General features: G+C 36.9%; 1 protein-coding gene across 1 annotated transcript; it reads left to right on the forward strand.

Moving 5' to 3' along the window:
• Positions 1–1,376: 1,376 nt before the first annotated feature.
• On the forward strand, positions 1,377–2,699 carry LOC110670110 (uncharacterized). The gene is made up of 2 exons (XM_058140572.1): positions 1,377–1,765; positions 1,853–2,699. Exons 1-2 carry the CDS (start codon positions 1,377–1,379, stop codon positions 2,697–2,699), a joined length of 1,236 nt encoding a protein of 411 aa, XP_057996555.1.
• Positions 2,700–19,788: the final 17,089 nt, after the last annotated feature.

The following is a 19,788-nucleotide window of genomic DNA, read 5'->3' on the forward strand; positions in this document are numbered from 1 at the left end:
TATTTTATTTTCTTGTTACCATTTTACTTTGAGAATTTATTTATTTTGTTTTTCAGGTGCTTTATTTTATGAGAAGGACAAAAAGTGAAGAAATCAATCTATTCTTTGACCCAGAAATAGAAAAGACAGCAAAAGCTTTAAGAGCAGAATCTAAGAGGAGAAAAGCTGAAATTAAAGCTCAACAACAACAAGAAAAAGCACAAGAGCAAGAGCAATTACAAGAAGAAATGGCCAACAACAATAACAACCGCTCTGTGAAGGATCATGCCTATCTTAACATTGGGGATTTCATGCCAAGTATTACAAGACCAAGAGTAGAAGCTAATAATTTTGAACTAAAGCTTGCACTCTGTCAGATGGTACAACAATCACAATTTGGAGGAAATCCAAGTGAAAGTCTACATGTGCATCTAGCACACTTTCTTGAGATCAGTGATATGTTGAAGATAAATGGAGTTTCTGATGATGCAATTTGACTCAGATTATTTCCTTTTTCTCTGAAGGACCGAGCTAGAGAGTGGTTACATTCTTTGCCACCGGGTTCTATCACAACATGGGGTGAACTTTCTCAAGCATTTTTAGCTCAATATTTTCCACCAAGCAAGACAGCTAAGCTAAGAGATGATGAGAGCTTGTATAAAGCATGGGAGAGGTACAAGGATTTGCAAAGGAGATGTCCACATCATGGGATTCCTAAGTGAATGCTTGTTCAACACTTTTACAATGGAGTTTCACCTGCTATTAGAAGTACAATTGATGCATCTTCTGGAGGTGATCTTATGAAAAAATCTGAAGATGAAGCTTTTTCTGCTCTTGATAAAATTGCTTATAACAACTACCAATGGAGTTGTGAGAGGAATGAGATCAAGAAACCAGCTGGTATGTTCGAGCTTGATGCCATGAATATGATTAATGCTAAGTTTGATGCTTTGACAAGGAAGATGGACAAGCTAAGCATGAAAGTAGATTCTTCAGCTGGAGGTTCTAGTAATTCAGTAGAAGTTGGAGCTGCAAATGTCAATTGTGCAGCAGATTTTTCTACACTTAATCAAGATTTTTCAAGTGAGCAAGTGGATTATGTGGGGAACTACAATCAAAGACCAGGTGGTAACCCATTTTCTGCAATTGATGATCCAGCATGGAGAAACCACCCCAATTTCTCTTGGGGAGGTAGACAAGGACAAAATCAGAATTTTCAGCAGAATAGAGGTCCTCCTCCTGGAATTTCTAAACCTCAAAATGCACCTGCTTCACCTCTACCACAATAAGCACAATCAGACAAGATAGCTAGATTAGAAGCTATGATTGAGACTCTACTTGTGAGCCATCAAAGTCAACAAGAAATGATTTCTCAATTAGCATCTAAAGTGGATCAAATGGCAACACACAATAAGATGTTAGAGAATAAAATAGCTCAACAGGCTAGCTCTTCAAATAGTAAAGCTTTTGGGAAGCTTCCTAGCCAACCTGAGAATCCAAGGGAGCAGTGCAATGCTGTTACTTTAAGAAGTGGAAAGGTAATGGGGGAAGAACACAAAATTGAAGTAAAGTTGAAAGAAAAGAAAGATGAGTGTGAGAGTGAATCCATTTCAACTAAAACTAAAGCTAGTAAGGAAGCAAATGAAGAGAAAGAAGATAAAAAGAAAATAGGAGAGAAATATGTGCCTCCTGCACCGTACAAGCCACCATTGCCCTTTCCTCAGAGGTTTCATAAAGCACAATTAGATAAGCAGTTTGGGAAATTCCTTGAAGTTTTGAAGAAGTTGTATATCAACATTCCATTCACCGATGTCATTTCTCAAATGCCTTCTTATGCTAAGTTTTTGAGGGAGATTTTATCAAATAAAAGAAGGTTGGAAGATTATGAAACTGTTGCACTTACTGAGGAGTGCAGTGCTATATTGCAGAACAAACTCCCACCTAAGCTGAAAGATCCTGAAAGTTTTTCCATACCATGTCACATTGGAGAAACAAGTATTGAGAGAGCATTATGTGACTTGGGGGCTAGTGTTAGCTTGATGCCACTTTCCATATGTGAGAAGTTAAAGGTTGGAGATCTAAAGCCCACAACTATTTCTTTGCAGTTAGCTGACAGATCTATAAAGTATCCAATTGGGATTTTAGAGAATGTACCATTAAAAGTTGGGAAGTTTTTCATTCCAGTGGATTTTATTGTACTAGGGATGGAGGAGGATGTAAGAACGCCCATCATACTTAGAAGGCCATTTTTAGCCACTGCAGGAGCTAATATAGATGTAAAAAATGGGAAATTGAAGTTGACAGTGGGAGAGGAGAAAATAGAGTTTAATTTATTCCAACATTCCAAGGAACCAGCTGTGATGAATTCTTGTTATAGGGTAGATGTTATAGAGCATGATGCTGAAACTGAAGTTACTAAACTAGAGGAAAATCAAGCTATTCCAATGCAATGCAATCAGCATAAAGTGCGAAAGAAAAAGTCATCTTCACCATCTCATTTGATTAACAATGAAGTTTCAAAAGTTAAGCTCAAGCCTCCATCAAAATCACTCAAAAGAGGAGATTCATCTAAAGTTTGTAAGAATATTCTTCAAGATATAGTTGGGATTCTGAACAAAGCAACAGGTATTTTCACATATAATGGGAAAAAGTTGAAGTATAAATTCATTTCAACACCTGTTGTGAAGGGAGGTAATATTTTCCAATTCCAACCACCATGAGCTTTGAAATGGAAGGTCAAGCTTAAGACCTTAAACAAGCGCTTCTTGGGAGGCAACCCAAGCGTATCCTTTTACAGTTTATTAATTTTTCATTTTGTTTCATTTTCAGTTTTTACACTCATTAAACTCAAAAGTGACATTTGTTTATCTTTTATAGGTCATTCATGAAGATTGGGCAAATTAACACTTGTAGCAAAAAGAAAGAATTGAAAGAGAGCAAGTATAAAGCTAAATATTGCACTTTATCCAGTACCTGTGAATAGTAACACTTTTAAACTTGTGCTAAATTACTGATATTGCAATATACTTGATAGCACATGTTTGATTTTGTGTATTGTGTAAATTTTGTGAAATGCAACTTGAATGAGATCAATTTTGATATTTAGGACTGATGTGAGCTTTATTGAGGTGCAAAAATAGTGTTTGTTAAGTTTTACTTTTTTAGTGTATATATAGTTCTGTAATCTGTTAAGAATTTACATGTTTTTGTTTGAATTACTGCTAGTTTTCTGATCTGTGATTTTTTATTCTTGCTCATGCTCTGTTCATCTTTGCTTAAGAAGTCAATTCTTATGTCTTTTCTGAAATTTTTAAATGTTTGGAACTTATCTCAAATGCTGCTGAAAATGTGCTTTTGGTATAAGTTTAGAAAGGAGACCATTTCATTAAGTGTGCAAAAAGGTAGTCACAATTGGTGCCTCAATTGAACCATGCTTGTAAAAAGCTAAAAGAACATGTGCTATGCTTACTAAGTTTATGAGAGATGGTGAGCTTAAAATTTTCAATTTTGTGGTATTAATGTGAATTTGGTAATTGCTGAGGGTCATGATAGCATTCCATAGCTTTTGGACTGTTTTTGGTAAGTAAAATCACAAATTTTCTCAAAACCTGCTGAAACTTGCTGATGATGTTGCTTACTAAGCAGTATCCTAAGCAAATTCTACTGAACCCTATGCTTAACCCCAAGCACAGCCCAAATTACCAGTTGTCTGCCCCACATTTTAAAAAGCCTAAAACTTCTGCCATTTTTATGAAACCCTCACCCAAACTCCCGATAAGCCACAACTCTCATTCTGTCGACTCCCTTCCTGCACCATTTTTTCTGGCAATTTTTAAGGGAAGCTGAAAAGTTTCTTTCTTTTCATTAAATGGTGAGAACCAAAATGTGGTCCACTCATAAACCCAAACCCAGAAGATTTCGACACTCTGTCAAATCGAAAATGGGTATTCCATCCTCTCTACCCACAAACCCTAACCCCAGTCCCAGTCCGCCGCTCCCTCAGTCACCACCACCGCAAATGCCGCCGCTACCTCAATCACCACCACCTCAATCGCCACCACTACCCCCAGGCCAAACACCAACTCTCATTCCGCCGAACCCCCTCTCGCCACAAACTGAGTCGCAAAATGAGACACCCATTTTCGACACTCAGTTCCCAGAACCAATGCCTGAACCTGCGCCTACTCAAACGAAGTCTAAAGGTAAAACTAAAAAGGCCGCAGGTAGACCCAAGAAAGCCCCTGTCGGAAAACGAAAAAGAGCACCCTCTATTCCTTTCGACCTAAACTCTCCACCTCAACCTTCCTCTGAACTAGTCAGCAAAAGGACTAGGTCCTCCTCTAAAATTCCACCACCAGCGGTCCAAACACCTGTATCTCAGTCGCCCTTAAACTCTCCAGCAGCACCTGCATCGTTTGCCAATGATATGGAGGAGGTAATTTCTCCATTACCTTGGGCTTTTAGAAACATGGATATGAAAAATGCTTATGACAGTTTAGTTTCTAAACCTATTTTGGCAAACAAATATATGGATGAGCAAATTTTAAAAGAGCTAGGCATTTATGACTCTATATTTGCCTATTTAGATGCTATCAGCTGGACTAAGTTTGCTAGGATTAAGGAACCAGTGTACAAGGATTTGACCTTGGAATTTTTGAGTTCCTTAAGGCTGAATTTCAAACCAACAGTACCTGAGCATAAGGATGTGATATATTTTCGATGTGCTGGCATTGATAGGGAGTTAGACATGGATGTTATGAATGCAATTTTTGGTTTTTAGGATTCGGGCTATAAAAATATTGAGTGGCAGCAAACTATTTATGACCCTGTTCAATTCTGGAAAGATATTGCACCTTTTGGGGGTTATTATAGACAGAGGACTGCAAAAGCCTCTAGGATAGTTGATCATGTGTTGAAATACCTCCATAGGTTCATTTCTTACACTGTTTTAGGAAGGGGACACAGTAACAGCATTGTGGGTGCTAGAAATTTATTTTTCCTGTGGTGCATGAAGGAGAGAAAACAAGTAAGCACAGCCCAATTCCTAGCTACTCATTGGCACAAAATTGTCACAAAGCATACCAAAGGTAGTATAGTTTTTGGAGGATATATAACTGCTATAGCTAACTCATTTAGCTTTGATGCTAGTTTATATAAGCTGCTGCCAGTTTCTGGTGAATCATATATAGACAGCACAATGTTGCTGCACATGGATGTTTGTGAGAAAGTAGGCCATACCTATGCTTTGTTACAGCAACATCCTGAAACTAGTGGTACTGCAGACCCCACTACCTTTGCACCAGCAGAACCCCAACCAACCACTGCCCCGCAGTTTTCAGCAGACATTTTGTCCCTCTTAAGATCCTTGGAATCCAAAATAGCAAGTTTCACTGTCCCACCACCTGTTCCCTCGCCTGATACCATAGACATCCTTGCTACCTTGAAGAACTTAGAAGTCAAAATTGATACCATGGGTTAGCAGCAGGTCAACCAAAAGAAAAAGCTAGAAAAGAAACTTAAAAAGAGATTTTCATCTTTTAAAAAGAAACAGAAGCAGCAACAAATTCAAATGCTGGAGCTCTACAACAAATTGGCCCAATGCAGCAACAAATTCAAATGTTGGAGATCTACAACAAATTGGCCCAATCTTACAACAATTTATATCATTGGGGCCAAGATATGCTTCAAGAAATGAAAGACCTCACAGAAAATTTGGAAACTGCTTCTGAAGCTTCAGACCACAATGAACCTACTGCAGAACCTGAAGCAGACCCTGATGCAGCAACAAACCTTGACAGCAGAGCTTGAACAGTAGTAGCAATTTAGCATTAGTTTTAGTACAGTAGTAGTAGCAGTAACAGTACTAGTTTTTCAATTCAATTTCTGTTTTAGGTTTATTTTGTAATCTGTTTATTTTAATCTTCAAACTTTAGTAATAGTTGTAATACTTTGGTAATTAGTTTTTATGATTATACTTGCACTTCTTTCCTTTAGTTTACTTTATTTTATTTTATCTTCTGCTATGGACATAGTTATTCTGTGAATGCTTTTTGATTTAATTCTTGATTTAACTATTAGATTTTATTTCTTTACACTTTTTCATCTTCTTGTACATTATTTTTGCACTTTATCTTTTTTTCAATCCTAATTTTGTTGACATTGATGAGTTGCACAATTTTCTTTGAGCCGCATATGTTTCACATCATTTGGAGGTAACAGCTTACCCTTTTACTATTTATGCTTATGGTATGTTGCCAATGCTTATGCTTTCGCTTTACCCTACACAGCAGGTTAAGCAACATCTTAAGCAGTGTAAATTCATATATTTGGGATACTTTTTTACATTTTTCTCTCTAAAGCTTCATTGTTAATATCATTTTGACCCAATTTTCAAATACTTGAGCTTATGTTGATTTAATCCCTAATTGTATATATCTCATTAATTGATTAGTTCAAACAATTTTGCCCATCTTTGCATCCATTTTAGACATTGAGGACAATGTTTCATTTGAGTTTAAGGATGAGGGCAAAATTTTTGCAAAAATTTTTAAAATTTTCATTCATTCATTTGTTGCATTTCATTCATTCATACATAGATAATCCATATACTTATACATATACCACACACATGTCTATACCCATATACATACATTTGCATATAGTTTTTATATAGATTACACTTAGTTTTAATTTGATTTATGCATTCACTTTAGGATCATGCATATCATAAAAAAAAATTTTTACCTTGTCCTTAGAGGATTGAGAATTGCTTTGAAGAGCAATTAAGCTTACTTTTAGAAGGGTTTGATGGATTGAAAGTTCTGGATAGGTGCAAAGTTATTAGATTCTTGCTTTAGTTTATATCTTCTTAGCCAAGGGCCACCCAATCAATTGCGTTGACTTTGAGTGCCTAGAGAAAACTCTAGGGTGAGAAGTAGCTAATTGATGTCTCACCAATCCTAGAACAATCTTTCTAAACCTTTCAAGGCGAAATCATAGCATACACTTGAAAAAGAAATGATCTAGGCATTCTTTGAATTTTAAACCCATATTTTAGCCTTAGCTAACCTCACTTTAAAATTTCCCTTTGGAACCAATTTGAGCTTACATTTATATCTCTTATTTCTTTGGAACCCACATCAATGCCTAGCCATAAACCCAAACACTTACCTACCCTACATGAGAATAATTCTTTGAGTGATAGATACACATAAAAAAAATGTTTTATATATATATATATATATATATATATATATATATATATATATATATATATATATATATATATAACAATTAGTTGGGAGAAGTGACTAAAATAAAAAGGCTAGCAAATTCAATTATGGTATGTAAAGTAATTCACCACCCAAGTACACAAAGAAATGAGTTTGGGGGTGAATTGAAAGGGACAATTGTAATTCAAAGTCAATGTTATTTATGTAGTCCCTCTAAAAGCTTCAAAATTATATGCTAGCATTGGTAAATAGTTGTAAAGTTCCTTCTCCCAATTGATTTTAAAAAAAAAAAAAATTTTGTGTCTTGATCTTTTAACAATTTGATTATTCTCATATTTTGTTACCCTTATCCCTTTCTTGTTAAGCACTCACACACCTATGTTAAATCTATACTCACACATACATATATGGGGAGCTGATCCCCCTACACAGCTCTCTTAGTTCTAATCTCTATCAGCGAGATCAACTCAAAGCCGGACTATCTCTTATTATCCAAATGCGGGGGGCCAGTGAAATCAACTTAAAGCCGTACCTACCCTGACTTATCCATAATAAGGATCGGGATCCCAGCGAGTGAAGCTCCAGCTGTGTCTACCCGTCCTACCCATATCCATAAACACCACATACACACCAACTCACACACACAGCTTCAGATTGTCATAACACAACAACCAAGGCAATATCATTAAATATAAATGTAAAATAGGGCACGGCTAATATTTAACTACATACATATATATATAAGTGATGCATGAGCATGCATGAAATATATTAATATTGCAATTATAAATAAGATCAATATTTACTCACGGATTAGTCGACTGGACTGCAGCTGGTCCAGTTGAAAGGAGAAGACGGCCGGTACCGATCACCTAAACATACACACTGAGTTCTATCAAGAGAATTACAAAACTAAATAATTGATTTAAACCATAAAATCAAAATAGTTCCTAAGATCTTGCTAAAATTTTGACAGAGTTTTTCCTACACTTAGGACCTACCTAATCTGCAAAATGGTTCAAATAACACTTATAGAATCACACATCTCAACCCATGTCTTATCAACATTATATGGCCCGTCCTGGGTCCTCCAAACCAGGCAATAGTCACAAACTTAGAAAAGTACGTTTTAGCCCCTAAAACGGACATTATGCAAAAATCACTCAAATAAGCTCTAAAAATTCTAAAACTTTGCCTTGTGGTCCTTAGCAATATTATAAAGCTATTGCAAAAGGAATTATAATTTTCTAATAACCCACGAATATTTTATGGATTTTTATTCTAAACGCCATACTAAATAACTGAAGAAACTTTAGGTTCGGGTTTACCTATACCAATTCTAATGTTTGAAGTGCGTTCGGGGCATCTACAGATGGTGGGATAGCCTATAACTTTGACTCGATTCTGAAATAGTTCCAGCAGCTTATCTGCTCGGCCTGAAATTATAGATCCGAGTGACGGTTAAATTTCCACGAAACGAAAGTATCTAAGCGAAGTGATACACTTGTATTATATAAATGTTTTTAAGTACATTTGTATAATATTTCATAGCATTTAGAATAGTAATCTCATGCATAACCATTAATCTCATTAACTTCTGTAAATTCCATTGCTAAGCTCTAAATTTCATATTTTCTGCATCATTTTAGGTGTTTAGGTGAAGTCTCAGGGCATAGGAGTGCGGAAGGAGACTTGAAAAGACCAAAAGATTGAGAAAAACTGCTGATACATATTACACGGGTCATGTAAGCAAAGCCACAGACCCGTGTAACCCACTACCAGAAGAAAGTCAGAGAGCCAAGAAAGAAACAAAAGTACACAGGTTGTGCAACTAGACCCATGTAAGCTATGGAGACCCGTGTAAGTCTCTGTCCGGCCAAGCTTGAAGAATTTTCTAAGAACAGAAGAACACGAGTCGTGTAACCAGACCCGTGTAACTAGCGCAGACCCGTGTAAACTCCTGTGCCAATGCAAGACACGACCATTCAACTCCAGTAAGTTACATGGCCCTGGGCCGTGTAGTGACACACGGGCCGTGTATCATATGGCAGCCAGTTTCCTGATTCAAATTTCAGCTCTTATTTACACACTCCAAACAGACTCCTAATGCTTTTGGGATTCTAAAGACCTAACCCTAGACCAGTTATTATAAATAGAAGCAGAAAATGACAACAGGGGAGCTCTCTTTCTAGTTCAACCCTTTTGTAGAGCTTTTTCGAGAGTTTCAGAAGGGTTTTCACTTTTTTTCATACTTGCATTCTCCATAGCCGTCTTGAAGAGTAGAACATCAGCACTGAAGGGAAATCCTCAGTCGAAGTTCCACAAAGATCAAGAATGCAATCATTCCTCTTCGGTTCTTTTGTACTATTTCTCTAAGCGAACTCTTTATGTTCTTTTATTTTATTTTCTCTATGTTTGTTAAACTCACCATGAGTAAGTAATTCCTTTATTCTGGAGTTAGGAGAGTAGCACTTGTAATTGTTATTGTGGATAAATATTGAGTTTTATTTATTAGATTTGAATTTAGTTCTTTGATTCAATTTCTTGTGATCTTAATGCATGCTATGTGTTGGTACCCACTTAGTATTGATTGTAGATATTAATTGAAGGACTGAAATGTGAAGATTAATATTAAAAAATCGAGATCTTGAATCTAGAAAATTTGACCTAGAGATAGGCTGATGACCTTTGTGGAGTTCCAAAATTAATCATAGATCTTAAAGAGTTTTAATTAATTTAATCACCACGAAAGTAGGGTTTAGGTTAATTAAAATACACCTTGAGTGCCTTCAGAGAGGACTTAGGATATCTTAGGATTAAATTCCATCAAGGCAACTATTCTCAATCTGATGAATAGACATGATTAAAATCCATAGTAAGGTTGCAGTGTGAAATCATAAATATGGAATTGCTTTTATAAATAATTTAATTCAAAATTTACTTTCAACGTCCAAACTAGGTTTAACTCATTCTCCATCTATATTCGATAGCTTAAATAGTCAAAATTGCTGTGTATCCTAGTACTTGCTAACTAAATTCCTCGTGGGAACGATACTTCACTCACTACTTTATTACTTGTTAGCGATCCGTGCACTTGCGGTGGTTGAAAAACTAGCAAACAAGTTTTTGGCGCTGTTGCCGGGGAATTTTAATTTTAGTAATATTAGGTGATAAGTAATTTAGCTGATTTAGGTATTTTCATTTATTGTTTAATTTTGTTTAAATTGTTTCATTCTCTTATTCTTTCTCAGGTGATTGGTTTGGTACATGACCAGAATAAGACCAGAGGAAGAAGTCTTTGATTTGGATCCAGAGATAGACAGAACTCTAAGAACTATTAGGAGGGAGAGGAAACATGAAGGACAAGATCAAAGAAATCCAGAAATTCCAAATATGGCCAACAATAACAACAACAGGCCAAGACTCTTGAAGGACTACAGTGCTCTCTCTGTACAAGGATTCCAACCTAGTGTTACAAGGCCCATAGTGGATGCCAACAATTTTGAACAAAAATCGGCATGGCTCCAGATGATCCAACAGACCCAGTTTGGGGGTTGACCAACAGAAGATCCTCACTACCACCTTCAGTGCTTTCTTGCCCTATGTGACACATTCAAGATGAATGGGGTTTCTGATCAAGCCATAAGACTCAGAGCATTTCCATTTTCCCTTTTAGATAGAGCAAGGAAGTGGTTACTTTCTCAACCTGTTGGAACATTCATCACTTGGGAAGACCTATCACAAGCTTTTCTAGCAAGATACTTTCCACCTGCAAAGACTGCAAAGTTGAGAGTTGAACTCAACACCTTTAGGCAAAGGGAAGGTGAGTCATTCTATGATGCATGAGAGAGATATAAGGACCTACAGAGAGAATGCTCGCACCATGGCATAGAAGATTGGCTCTTGATTCAGAACTTCTATAATGGGCTACTGCCCTCTACAAGGAGCACAGTAGATTCAGCAGCAGAAGGTGACCTAATGGAGAAAACAGTAGATCAAGCACTTGAACTTATAAAGAGAGTCACATATCACAACTACGAGTGATCAAATGAAAGGGGAAATAAAAGGAGAACAGTAGTAATCCTAGAAGTGGATGCCCTAAGCATGATAAATGCTCAATTTGACCAGCTCACAAAGAGGCTTGATAAAATGCAGGCCAATGCTATAGGGATGAATAGTCAACATGATGATAGCTATAGAGGAGGATACATGGGTTCAGAGTACAACAACTTCAATGAACTCCCCACAGAACAGATGAACTATGTGAATAATGGAGGGAACTTTAACCAGAGACAGCTCCACAATCCATATTCAAATACATACAATCTTGGATGGAGGAATCACCTAAATTTCTCATGGTCAAATTCTCAAAATCAGCCAATGAACAAACAGCAAGGGTACAGACCACCAGCACCCTCGAGATTTTAGAATAAGGGACAAAACCCTACACAGCCACCGCCACTCCCTCAAAGCCAATAGCCTGAACCAAGATCAACTATGGAATCCATGATGGAAAGCTTCCTAGCAGCCCAGCAACAGCAAAATGAAATGATCAAGCAGCTAGCTTCCAGAATAAACCAACTTACCACCCACAACAAGATGCTTGAAAATCAAATTCCTCAGCAAGCATCCTCTTTAAGCAAAGCTGCTGGTAAACTGCCTAGTCAACCATAGATGAACCCAAAGGAGCATTGTAAGGCAGTTACATTGAGAAGTGGAAGAACTCTAGAACAACTAAAGGAAGAGCCAACAAAGGAAACCTCTGAAAAATCTGAAAGCCAAGCAGGGTAAAAAGAGGAAGAAGCCAAGAAGGATCAGGAGGAGGAAACAAGGAAGAAAAAGAAGCTACCAGAGCCATATCAGCCTCCCCTGCCTTTTCCTAAGAGATTCCAGAAAGCCAAATTGGACAAGTAGTTTGAGAAGTTTTTAGAAGTTTTACAAAACTCTATATCAACATTCCCTTCACTGAAGCACTCTTTTAGATACCATCCTACACCAAATTCCTTAAGGAAATTATGTCAAAGAAAAAAAAGCTGGAAGACTATGAGACTGTTGCTCTAATAGAGGAATGCAGTGCCATATTGCAAAATAAACTGCCTTCAAAGCTGAAAGATCCAAGAAGCTTCTCCATACCTTGTCTCATTGGTGACAAAAAAATAGACAAGGCCCTCTGCGATCTTGGGGCAAGTGTGAGTTTAATACCTCTATCAATATGCCAAAAGTTAAAAGTAGGAGAACTGAAACCCACAACAATTTCATTGCAATTGCCTGACCAGTCTGTTAAATATCCTGTGGGAATACTTGAGAACATTCCTATCAAGGTGAGAAAATTCTTTATCCCAGTTGATTTTGTTGTCCTTGAGATGGAAGAGGATGTTCAAATCCTTATCATCTTGGAAAGACCTTTCTTGGCGATCGCCAGAGCAATCATAAACTTAAAAAACGAGCAGTTGACTCTCAAGGTAGGAGATGAAGAAGTGGAATTTAACTTGTTCGACATGATGAAACACAAATTCTAACCTGATGAATGCCTTAGGGTTTACATAGTTGACAAGCAAGTTGAGGAGGAATTTCATAAGACCCATCTTGAAGATCCTCTTAAAGCATGCATTGTGTACAGCCACATAGTGAATAATGAGAACACAGAAATAACAGCTTGTGCCCAACATTTAGCAGCTCATCCACTCCTACCCTTGGCTCAAGCTTTCAAGGTAGAGGAGCTGAAGGAGGAACAAACCAAAGGCAAGCCGGAGAAAAACACTGAATAGGTGAAACTCAAACCTCTTCCCTCTATGCTAAGGTAAGCATTCCTGGACTCAAATTCCGAATATCCTATTACTATTAATGCCAGTCTATCTAAAATAGAAGAGGAAAAATTGCTAGGGGTGCTTAGGACCCATAGCAAGAGCATAGGGTATAAAATAGAAGACCTGAAAGGGATTCATCCTTCCATTTGCATGCATAGGATACCTATGGAAGAAAACAGTAAACCCACTATTGAACATCAAAGAAGATTTAACCCAAACATGGAAGAAGTAGTGAAAAAAGAAATTTTGAAACTATTAGATGCAGGTATTATATATCCGATCTCTGATAGCAAATGGGTTAGTCCAGTGCATGTAGTGCCTAAGAAAGGTGGAATAATTGTCATTTAAAATGCAAATGATGAACTAATCCCTACTAGGGTAGTTACTGGTTGGCGCATGTGCATAGACTGTAGGAAATTGAATAGTGCCACCAGAAAAGACCATTTTCCTCTTCCTTTTATAGACCAAATGCTAGAAAGGCTAGTAAAACATTCCTACTTTTGTTATCTAGATGGGTATTCGGGATTCTTTCAAATTCCAATTCACCCAGAAGATCAAGAAAAGACTACATTCACATGTCGTTATGGAATCTTTTCACATAGAAGAATGCCATTTGGTCTTTGTAATGCCCCTACTACCTTTCAAAGATGCATGACAGCTATTTTTTCCGATTATATTAAAAATATCATGGAAGTTTTTATGGATGATTTTTCTGTTTATGGCACCACTTTTGATGATTGCTTAGCTAACTTATCCAAAGTATTACAAAGATGTGAAGAATCAAACTTAGTCCTGAGTTGAGAAAAATGCCACTTCATGATAAGAGAAGGCATAGTTCTTGGTCATCTGATATCAGAAAGAGGGATTGAAGTTGACAAGGCAAAAGTTGAGATCATTGAAAAAATGTCACCATCAACATCAGTCAAAGAAGTGCGAAGCTTTTTGGGACATACAGGCTTTTACAGAAGATTCATCAAAGATTTTTTCAAAATAGCTAAACTATTGACAAATTTATTAAGTCAAGATGTTTACTTTGATTTTGATGAAAATTGCCTTGTATCTTTCAACAGGATAAAAGAAGCCTTGATCTCAGCACCCATTTTGCAACCACCCGATTGGGAACTACCATTTGAAATCATGTGCGATGCAAGTGATTATGCTGTGGGAGCAGTGCTTGGGCAAAGAAAAGATAAAAAGCTCTACGCCATTTATTATGGCAGTAAGACACTCGACGATGCATAAATCAATTATGCTATCACAAAAAAGGAACTCCTAGTAGTAGTGTTTGCAATTGACAAATTCAAATCCTATCTTCTTGGATCAAAAGTCATTGTATACACAGACCATGCTGCTATCAGGTACCTTTTGAATAAAAAGGAAGCAAAACCAAGGTTAATTCCATGGATCTTACTACTTCAGGAATTTGACCTTGAAATCAATGACAAAAAAGGGGTTGACAACGTGGTAGCCGACCATCTCTCAAGGCTGAGATACGAGGACTTAGAAGAGGCTGAAAAGATGCCAATAGATGATTGATTCCCAGATGAATACCTATTAGCCTTATCCCTAGTTTCTTGGTATGCTGATTTTGTGAATTTTCTTGTGTGTAGGGTTTTACCACCAAACATGACTTATCAGCAAAAAATGAAATTTCTGCATGATGTGCGATTCTACACATGGGAGGAACCTTTGCTGTACAAGAGATGCAATGACGGGCTGATAAGACGATGCATACCGGAAGAGGATTTAGAGAGTATTCTCCAGCACCGCCATTCATCACCATATGGGAGACACTTTGGCATCACAAAAACAATAGCTAAAATTTTGCAAGCAAGATTTTATTGGCCTAACCTGTTTAAGGATGTGAGATCCTTCGTGCTAGCTTATGATCAATGCCAAAGAACAGGTAACATTTACAGAAAGAATGAAATGCTATTGCACGGTATACTTGAGGTATAACTATTTAATGTGTAGGGGATAGACTTCATGGGCCCATTCCCCTCTCCTTTTGCAAACAAGTATATTTTGGTTGGTGTTGATTATGTGTCAAAATGGGTAGAAGTAATAGCCACGCCAACCAATGATACCAGAGTAGTCACAAAGTTCTTTAAGAAAAACATCTTCACAAGATTTGGTACACCACGAGTGATAATCAGCGATGGAGGAAGTCACTTTTGCAACCAACAATTCGAAATACTATTGAAAAAATATGGAGTGACTCACAAGGTGGCCACACCTTATCATCCTTAAACCAGTGGTCAAGTAGAAATTTCAAACAGAGAGCTAAAACGAATCCTAGAGAAAATGGTAAACCGCTCAATGAAGGATTGGTTTGTAAAGTTAGATGATGTATTGTGGGCATACCGCACTGCATATAAAACTACAATTGGAACAACACCCTTTCGGCTAATTTATAGGAAATCATGTCACCTCCTTATCGAACTTGAACACAAAGCATACTGGACGATTCAGACCCTGAATTTTGACCTCAAGGCTATTGGTGAAAAAAGACCACTACAGCTCAATGAGTTGGAAGAAATCCGACAGGATGCATATGAGAATGCCAAAATCTTCAAAGACAAGACCAAAAGATGGCATGACAGATGTATAGCAAGAAAAGAAATAAGAGAAGGAGACCTTGTCCTACTCTTCAACTCTAGACTAAAACTTTTTCTAGGGAAACTGAGATCAAGATGGTCAGGTCCATTTAAGGTTATGCAAATCTTCCTACATGGAGCTGTGGAAATCTGGAGTGAAACCTCAAGAGCATTCAAAGTGAACGGTCAAAGGCTGAAACCATATTTTCGGGGAAAACCCATAGAGGAGGGAACCAACTGTACCTTCAAAACCCTCCAGACAAACCGTGATAGAACGAAGGCAGAGTCAAGCTAATGACTATAAACAAGCGCTCTTTGGGAGGCAATCCAAAATTTCTATTTTTATTTCTATTTTTACTTTATTTTATATGATTTCCTTTATTTCAACTCTTATTTTTATTTTATGTTTGTTCATACTTTATTTCGTAGGCACCCTAAGTCTCAATTCTACAAAAAGCAAAAACTGAGGGCAATAAAGGAGAGGAGATGTCAAGTCTAAACCACACAAGAGGAGACCGTACAAAACAGGGAAAGTAGCTCCATTGCTAACTTTTAAATTCATTTTATGCATAGTGGCAAGCATAAATTTTTCATACGGGGAGAATTGGAGAGTCAAAAAATTACACGGGTCGTGTATTGGTTTTACACGCCCCGTGTAACATTTTGGAATCCGAGAAAAACCCCTGCACAAGCCCCAGAAACTTACACGGGTTGACCTAGTGTAACATTACACAGTGCGTGCTTTGATAATAGAGAGAGAAACTTTAAATTTGAAGGAGACAGAGAGTTACACGGGTCCCAAATAAAATTTACACGGGCCGTGTAAATCATCTAGCATTGCCGTTCTCGGACAGGAAGTTACACGAGTCCTCGAATAAATTTACACAGGCAGTGTAACTTGACAAAAAAGGAAGATCCCAGACAGAAGATTACACAGGTCTTCAGGACGGGAGCCGTGCAGTGATACACGACTCGTGTATCATGGAGCAGACTCGACTTTTGGAGCGCGAAACGCATGAAACGAAGGGTCACAACGACCCTTTAAATTCACTCCACTCCCTCACAATCAAAACTCTTCCCCTCAAAGGCTCCTTCCCTTTAAAAACCCCTCAAATCTCCTTCTTCTCTCACAAAACTTAGCCTCTCCTTCTCTAAAACCACTAATGGCACTTGCAAAGAGACCAGCCCAACGAATGGGCTCTTCTTCAATATCACACCTTACCCCTCTGTAAGGCATAACATGATTCTGTAGAATACCTGATGAACTATCAAACTTCACCTAATGATGACTCATTAAGTAGCCTACAAGGGATTTTAAAACAATTTTCTTATTTTTAATAATTTGCTAAACATTGCCATTTCAAATATACACAATAACTTTCAACAATTTAATTCAAAACATCATAAATAATGTCACAAATAAACTTTCAACAATTCAAAGCAAAAGTAAAATACATATTTCATTCACTTTATCAATGAATTTTAAAGCATAGTGATGTTGTGCACAAACCTCAAGCGAGTCGCCTCTTGGCCTTGACTCGATTCTTCAGGTTCTTTCCCTGTAACACCCCGTTTGCATAGCCTGGTAGATTTCACTGTTCCGGTGACCGGTGTCGGTCCGGATAATTAAGGGGATTAGAACCACACTTAAGACAATTAGAGAAGCCATAAACACAAATAATTAGTAATGTTCAATTAGTTAAGTATAAACAAGAAAAACAAAACATAAGAAGTTAAACGAGCCGAGAGTCACAGCGATGGGTGACCTCCTCGGGAACGACTGCGAAGTCATTTTAAACTCAAATTTCGAACCGTAAAAAGTGACGCTGCGGTCCTTAGGACCCTTATGGACACAGTGGAAAAGAGAAAATCACGAAAAAGAACTGTTAAGTCAGTCAAATAATTAGGTCAGGGAACCGAAAGAAATAGGGAATTATTTGCAAACCGGGATGAACCGGCGAGGGGCAATTTGGTCAATTGACCCCGAGAGCTGACTCCTGACCTAACTGTCAAATAAAATTGGAGAAAAGAAAATTTTGGAATCGAGAATTAAATTAAAGAAATAATAGAAAAAAAAAGGAAAAATCAAAAAGTAAAAAGGTGATGACATCATGCATGACCTCATGCATGATGCCATAACTAAACTAATTAATTTAATTAATTAATTGAAAATTTTGTGGTCTTCCATAACTAAAATAAATAAAGAAAATAAAAGAAAAAAAAAGTAAAAATCACTTCTTCTTCCTTCCATCTTGCCGCCCCATCTTCCTCCATAACTCCCATGAAAATTTTTTTTATCTAAGCTTAAATTCCTCCACCCAATTTACATAACTCCCCTAAAAACCTCACTAGACCTTGCAATCTCAACTTAAGAAAAAGAAAGAAAGAAGAAAGGAGGAGAGGAATTGAAGAATTGGTGTTTAAGTTGAGGTTAGTTTATTAACTTGTCATTTTTCCATATTAAATGCATATGTGATGGTTGAAATGAGCTTAGAATTAATTAAATGAAATGAAAATATGGGGGAAGGACTATTATTGAAATTTCGTCCAGCTTGGAGGGAGTATGATTTTGTATGGCTTGAGGGTTTTGAATGAGTTTAGAAACCTTACTTAGTTGAATGATTAGCATTAAAACCATTAAATGTAGTTAAATGCATGAGATGAATGAGTTAGGGTTTGAATGTTAGGGTTTGTGAACCAAATTTTGGAGAAATGCATAAATGATATCTTTGACCAATTGTGAACTGAAAAATGGTCAATAATGACCAAAGGAGATGTGTGGGAATTGTTAGAATGGAAGTCAAATTTGTAGGTTAAATGATCATGCTGCCAAACCAACTTTGAAGGACCAAAACAGAAATTTTACAAGTCCAATTGATATGCCATCAATTGGGGATGAAAATAGACGTAAAATGGCACAATTTTCATTAAGGAACCATGGCCAAAAACTGACCAAAACTTAGTGAACCAATTGACCAAAGTGAAATGAGAGCAGGCTGCCACTGCACAAACTGACCAAATAAACAGTAATTGTTCATTTGGTCATAACTTGAGCTAGGAAGGTCAAAATGACCTGAAATTTTACCAGTAATTAGATAAGATATAGATCTAAAACTTTCATGAAGAACACCAACCCAAATTATGCCATTAACCTAATCAAATGATTGAGCAAATTTGAGTTACTGAACCTGCAAAACTGCAGATTTCCATTTGAACAGTAAAGTTCCAATGGCTATAACTCTCTGTAGAAAACTCCGATTTAGGCGATTCTTGAACCGATGGAAACCTAAGACATAGTAGAACATTTAGTATGAAGGAAATTAGACCAAATTATGGACTTAACTTGGTCAAATTATTGAATGAAGTTGGATCAAAAATCTGCCAGAACCTAAATTGCAGCATGAACAGTACACATAAACAGTAATTGTATTTTGGCTATAACTTGAGCTACAAAACTCCAATTGGGGTGATCCAAAAATGAGAATACACTTAAGACAATAAGGAACATTTTCTTTGAAGGAAGTTTTGCCAAATTCCAACAGTAAAAGGGCCAATGGAACAGTGCTACTTGGAGCACCAAAACTGAAAATTTGACAATTTGGCCAAAAGGATTTAAGCTTTGAGAAAATGACCAAAACCAACAAATTTAATGACCAAAATGTGGTATGTGGGTGAAGTTGGAGTTCCCATACCTATTAAGCCTTAGAAAGTCAACTATTTGACTTGAATAGTATAGTGAATAGTAACCCAAAACACAAAAATTTCGAGAACGTCGAATTTAACACGTTAGAACTACGTAAATGTGAAGCTAAATTTATTTTGGATTTGTGTTAAGTTCTAGTACTGAAACATTGTAAAATTGTGTGTTTCAGTTAAAAAGAATATCGGGAAGGAACCCGAGGAACCGAGTCGAGGCTAAGGGACAACTCGCTTGAGGTTTGTGCACAACATCTCCATGCTTTAAAATTCATTGATAAAGTGAACGAAATATGTATTTTACTTGTGCTTTAGAATTGTTGAAAGTTTAATTGTGACATTATTTATGATGTTTTGATTTAAACTGTGAAAGTTATTGTGTATATTTGAAATGACAATGTTTAGCAAATTGTTAAGATAAGTTTTGAAACCACAGTGTCATGACCATATATTTGAACACCTCACTAGCACGACTAG

Source organism: Hevea brasiliensis, chromosome 18, assembly GCF_030052815.1.
Source record: "Hevea brasiliensis isolate MT/VB/25A 57/8 chromosome 18, ASM3005281v1, whole genome shotgun sequence".
Lineage (NCBI taxonomy): Eukaryota > Viridiplantae > Streptophyta > Magnoliopsida > Malpighiales > Euphorbiaceae > Hevea > Hevea brasiliensis.

Bases quoted from the DNA above. Each gene is read 5' to 3' on its own strand.
- LOC110670110 (XM_058140572.1), top strand. From the start codon at position 1,377: ATGGCAACACACAATAAGATGTTAGAGAATAAAATAGCTCAACAGGCT. The intron at 1,766-1,852 runs GTATATCAACAT...AAATAAAAGAAG, and splicing joins CTTGAAGTTTTGAAGAAGTT to GTTGGAAGATTATGAAACTG.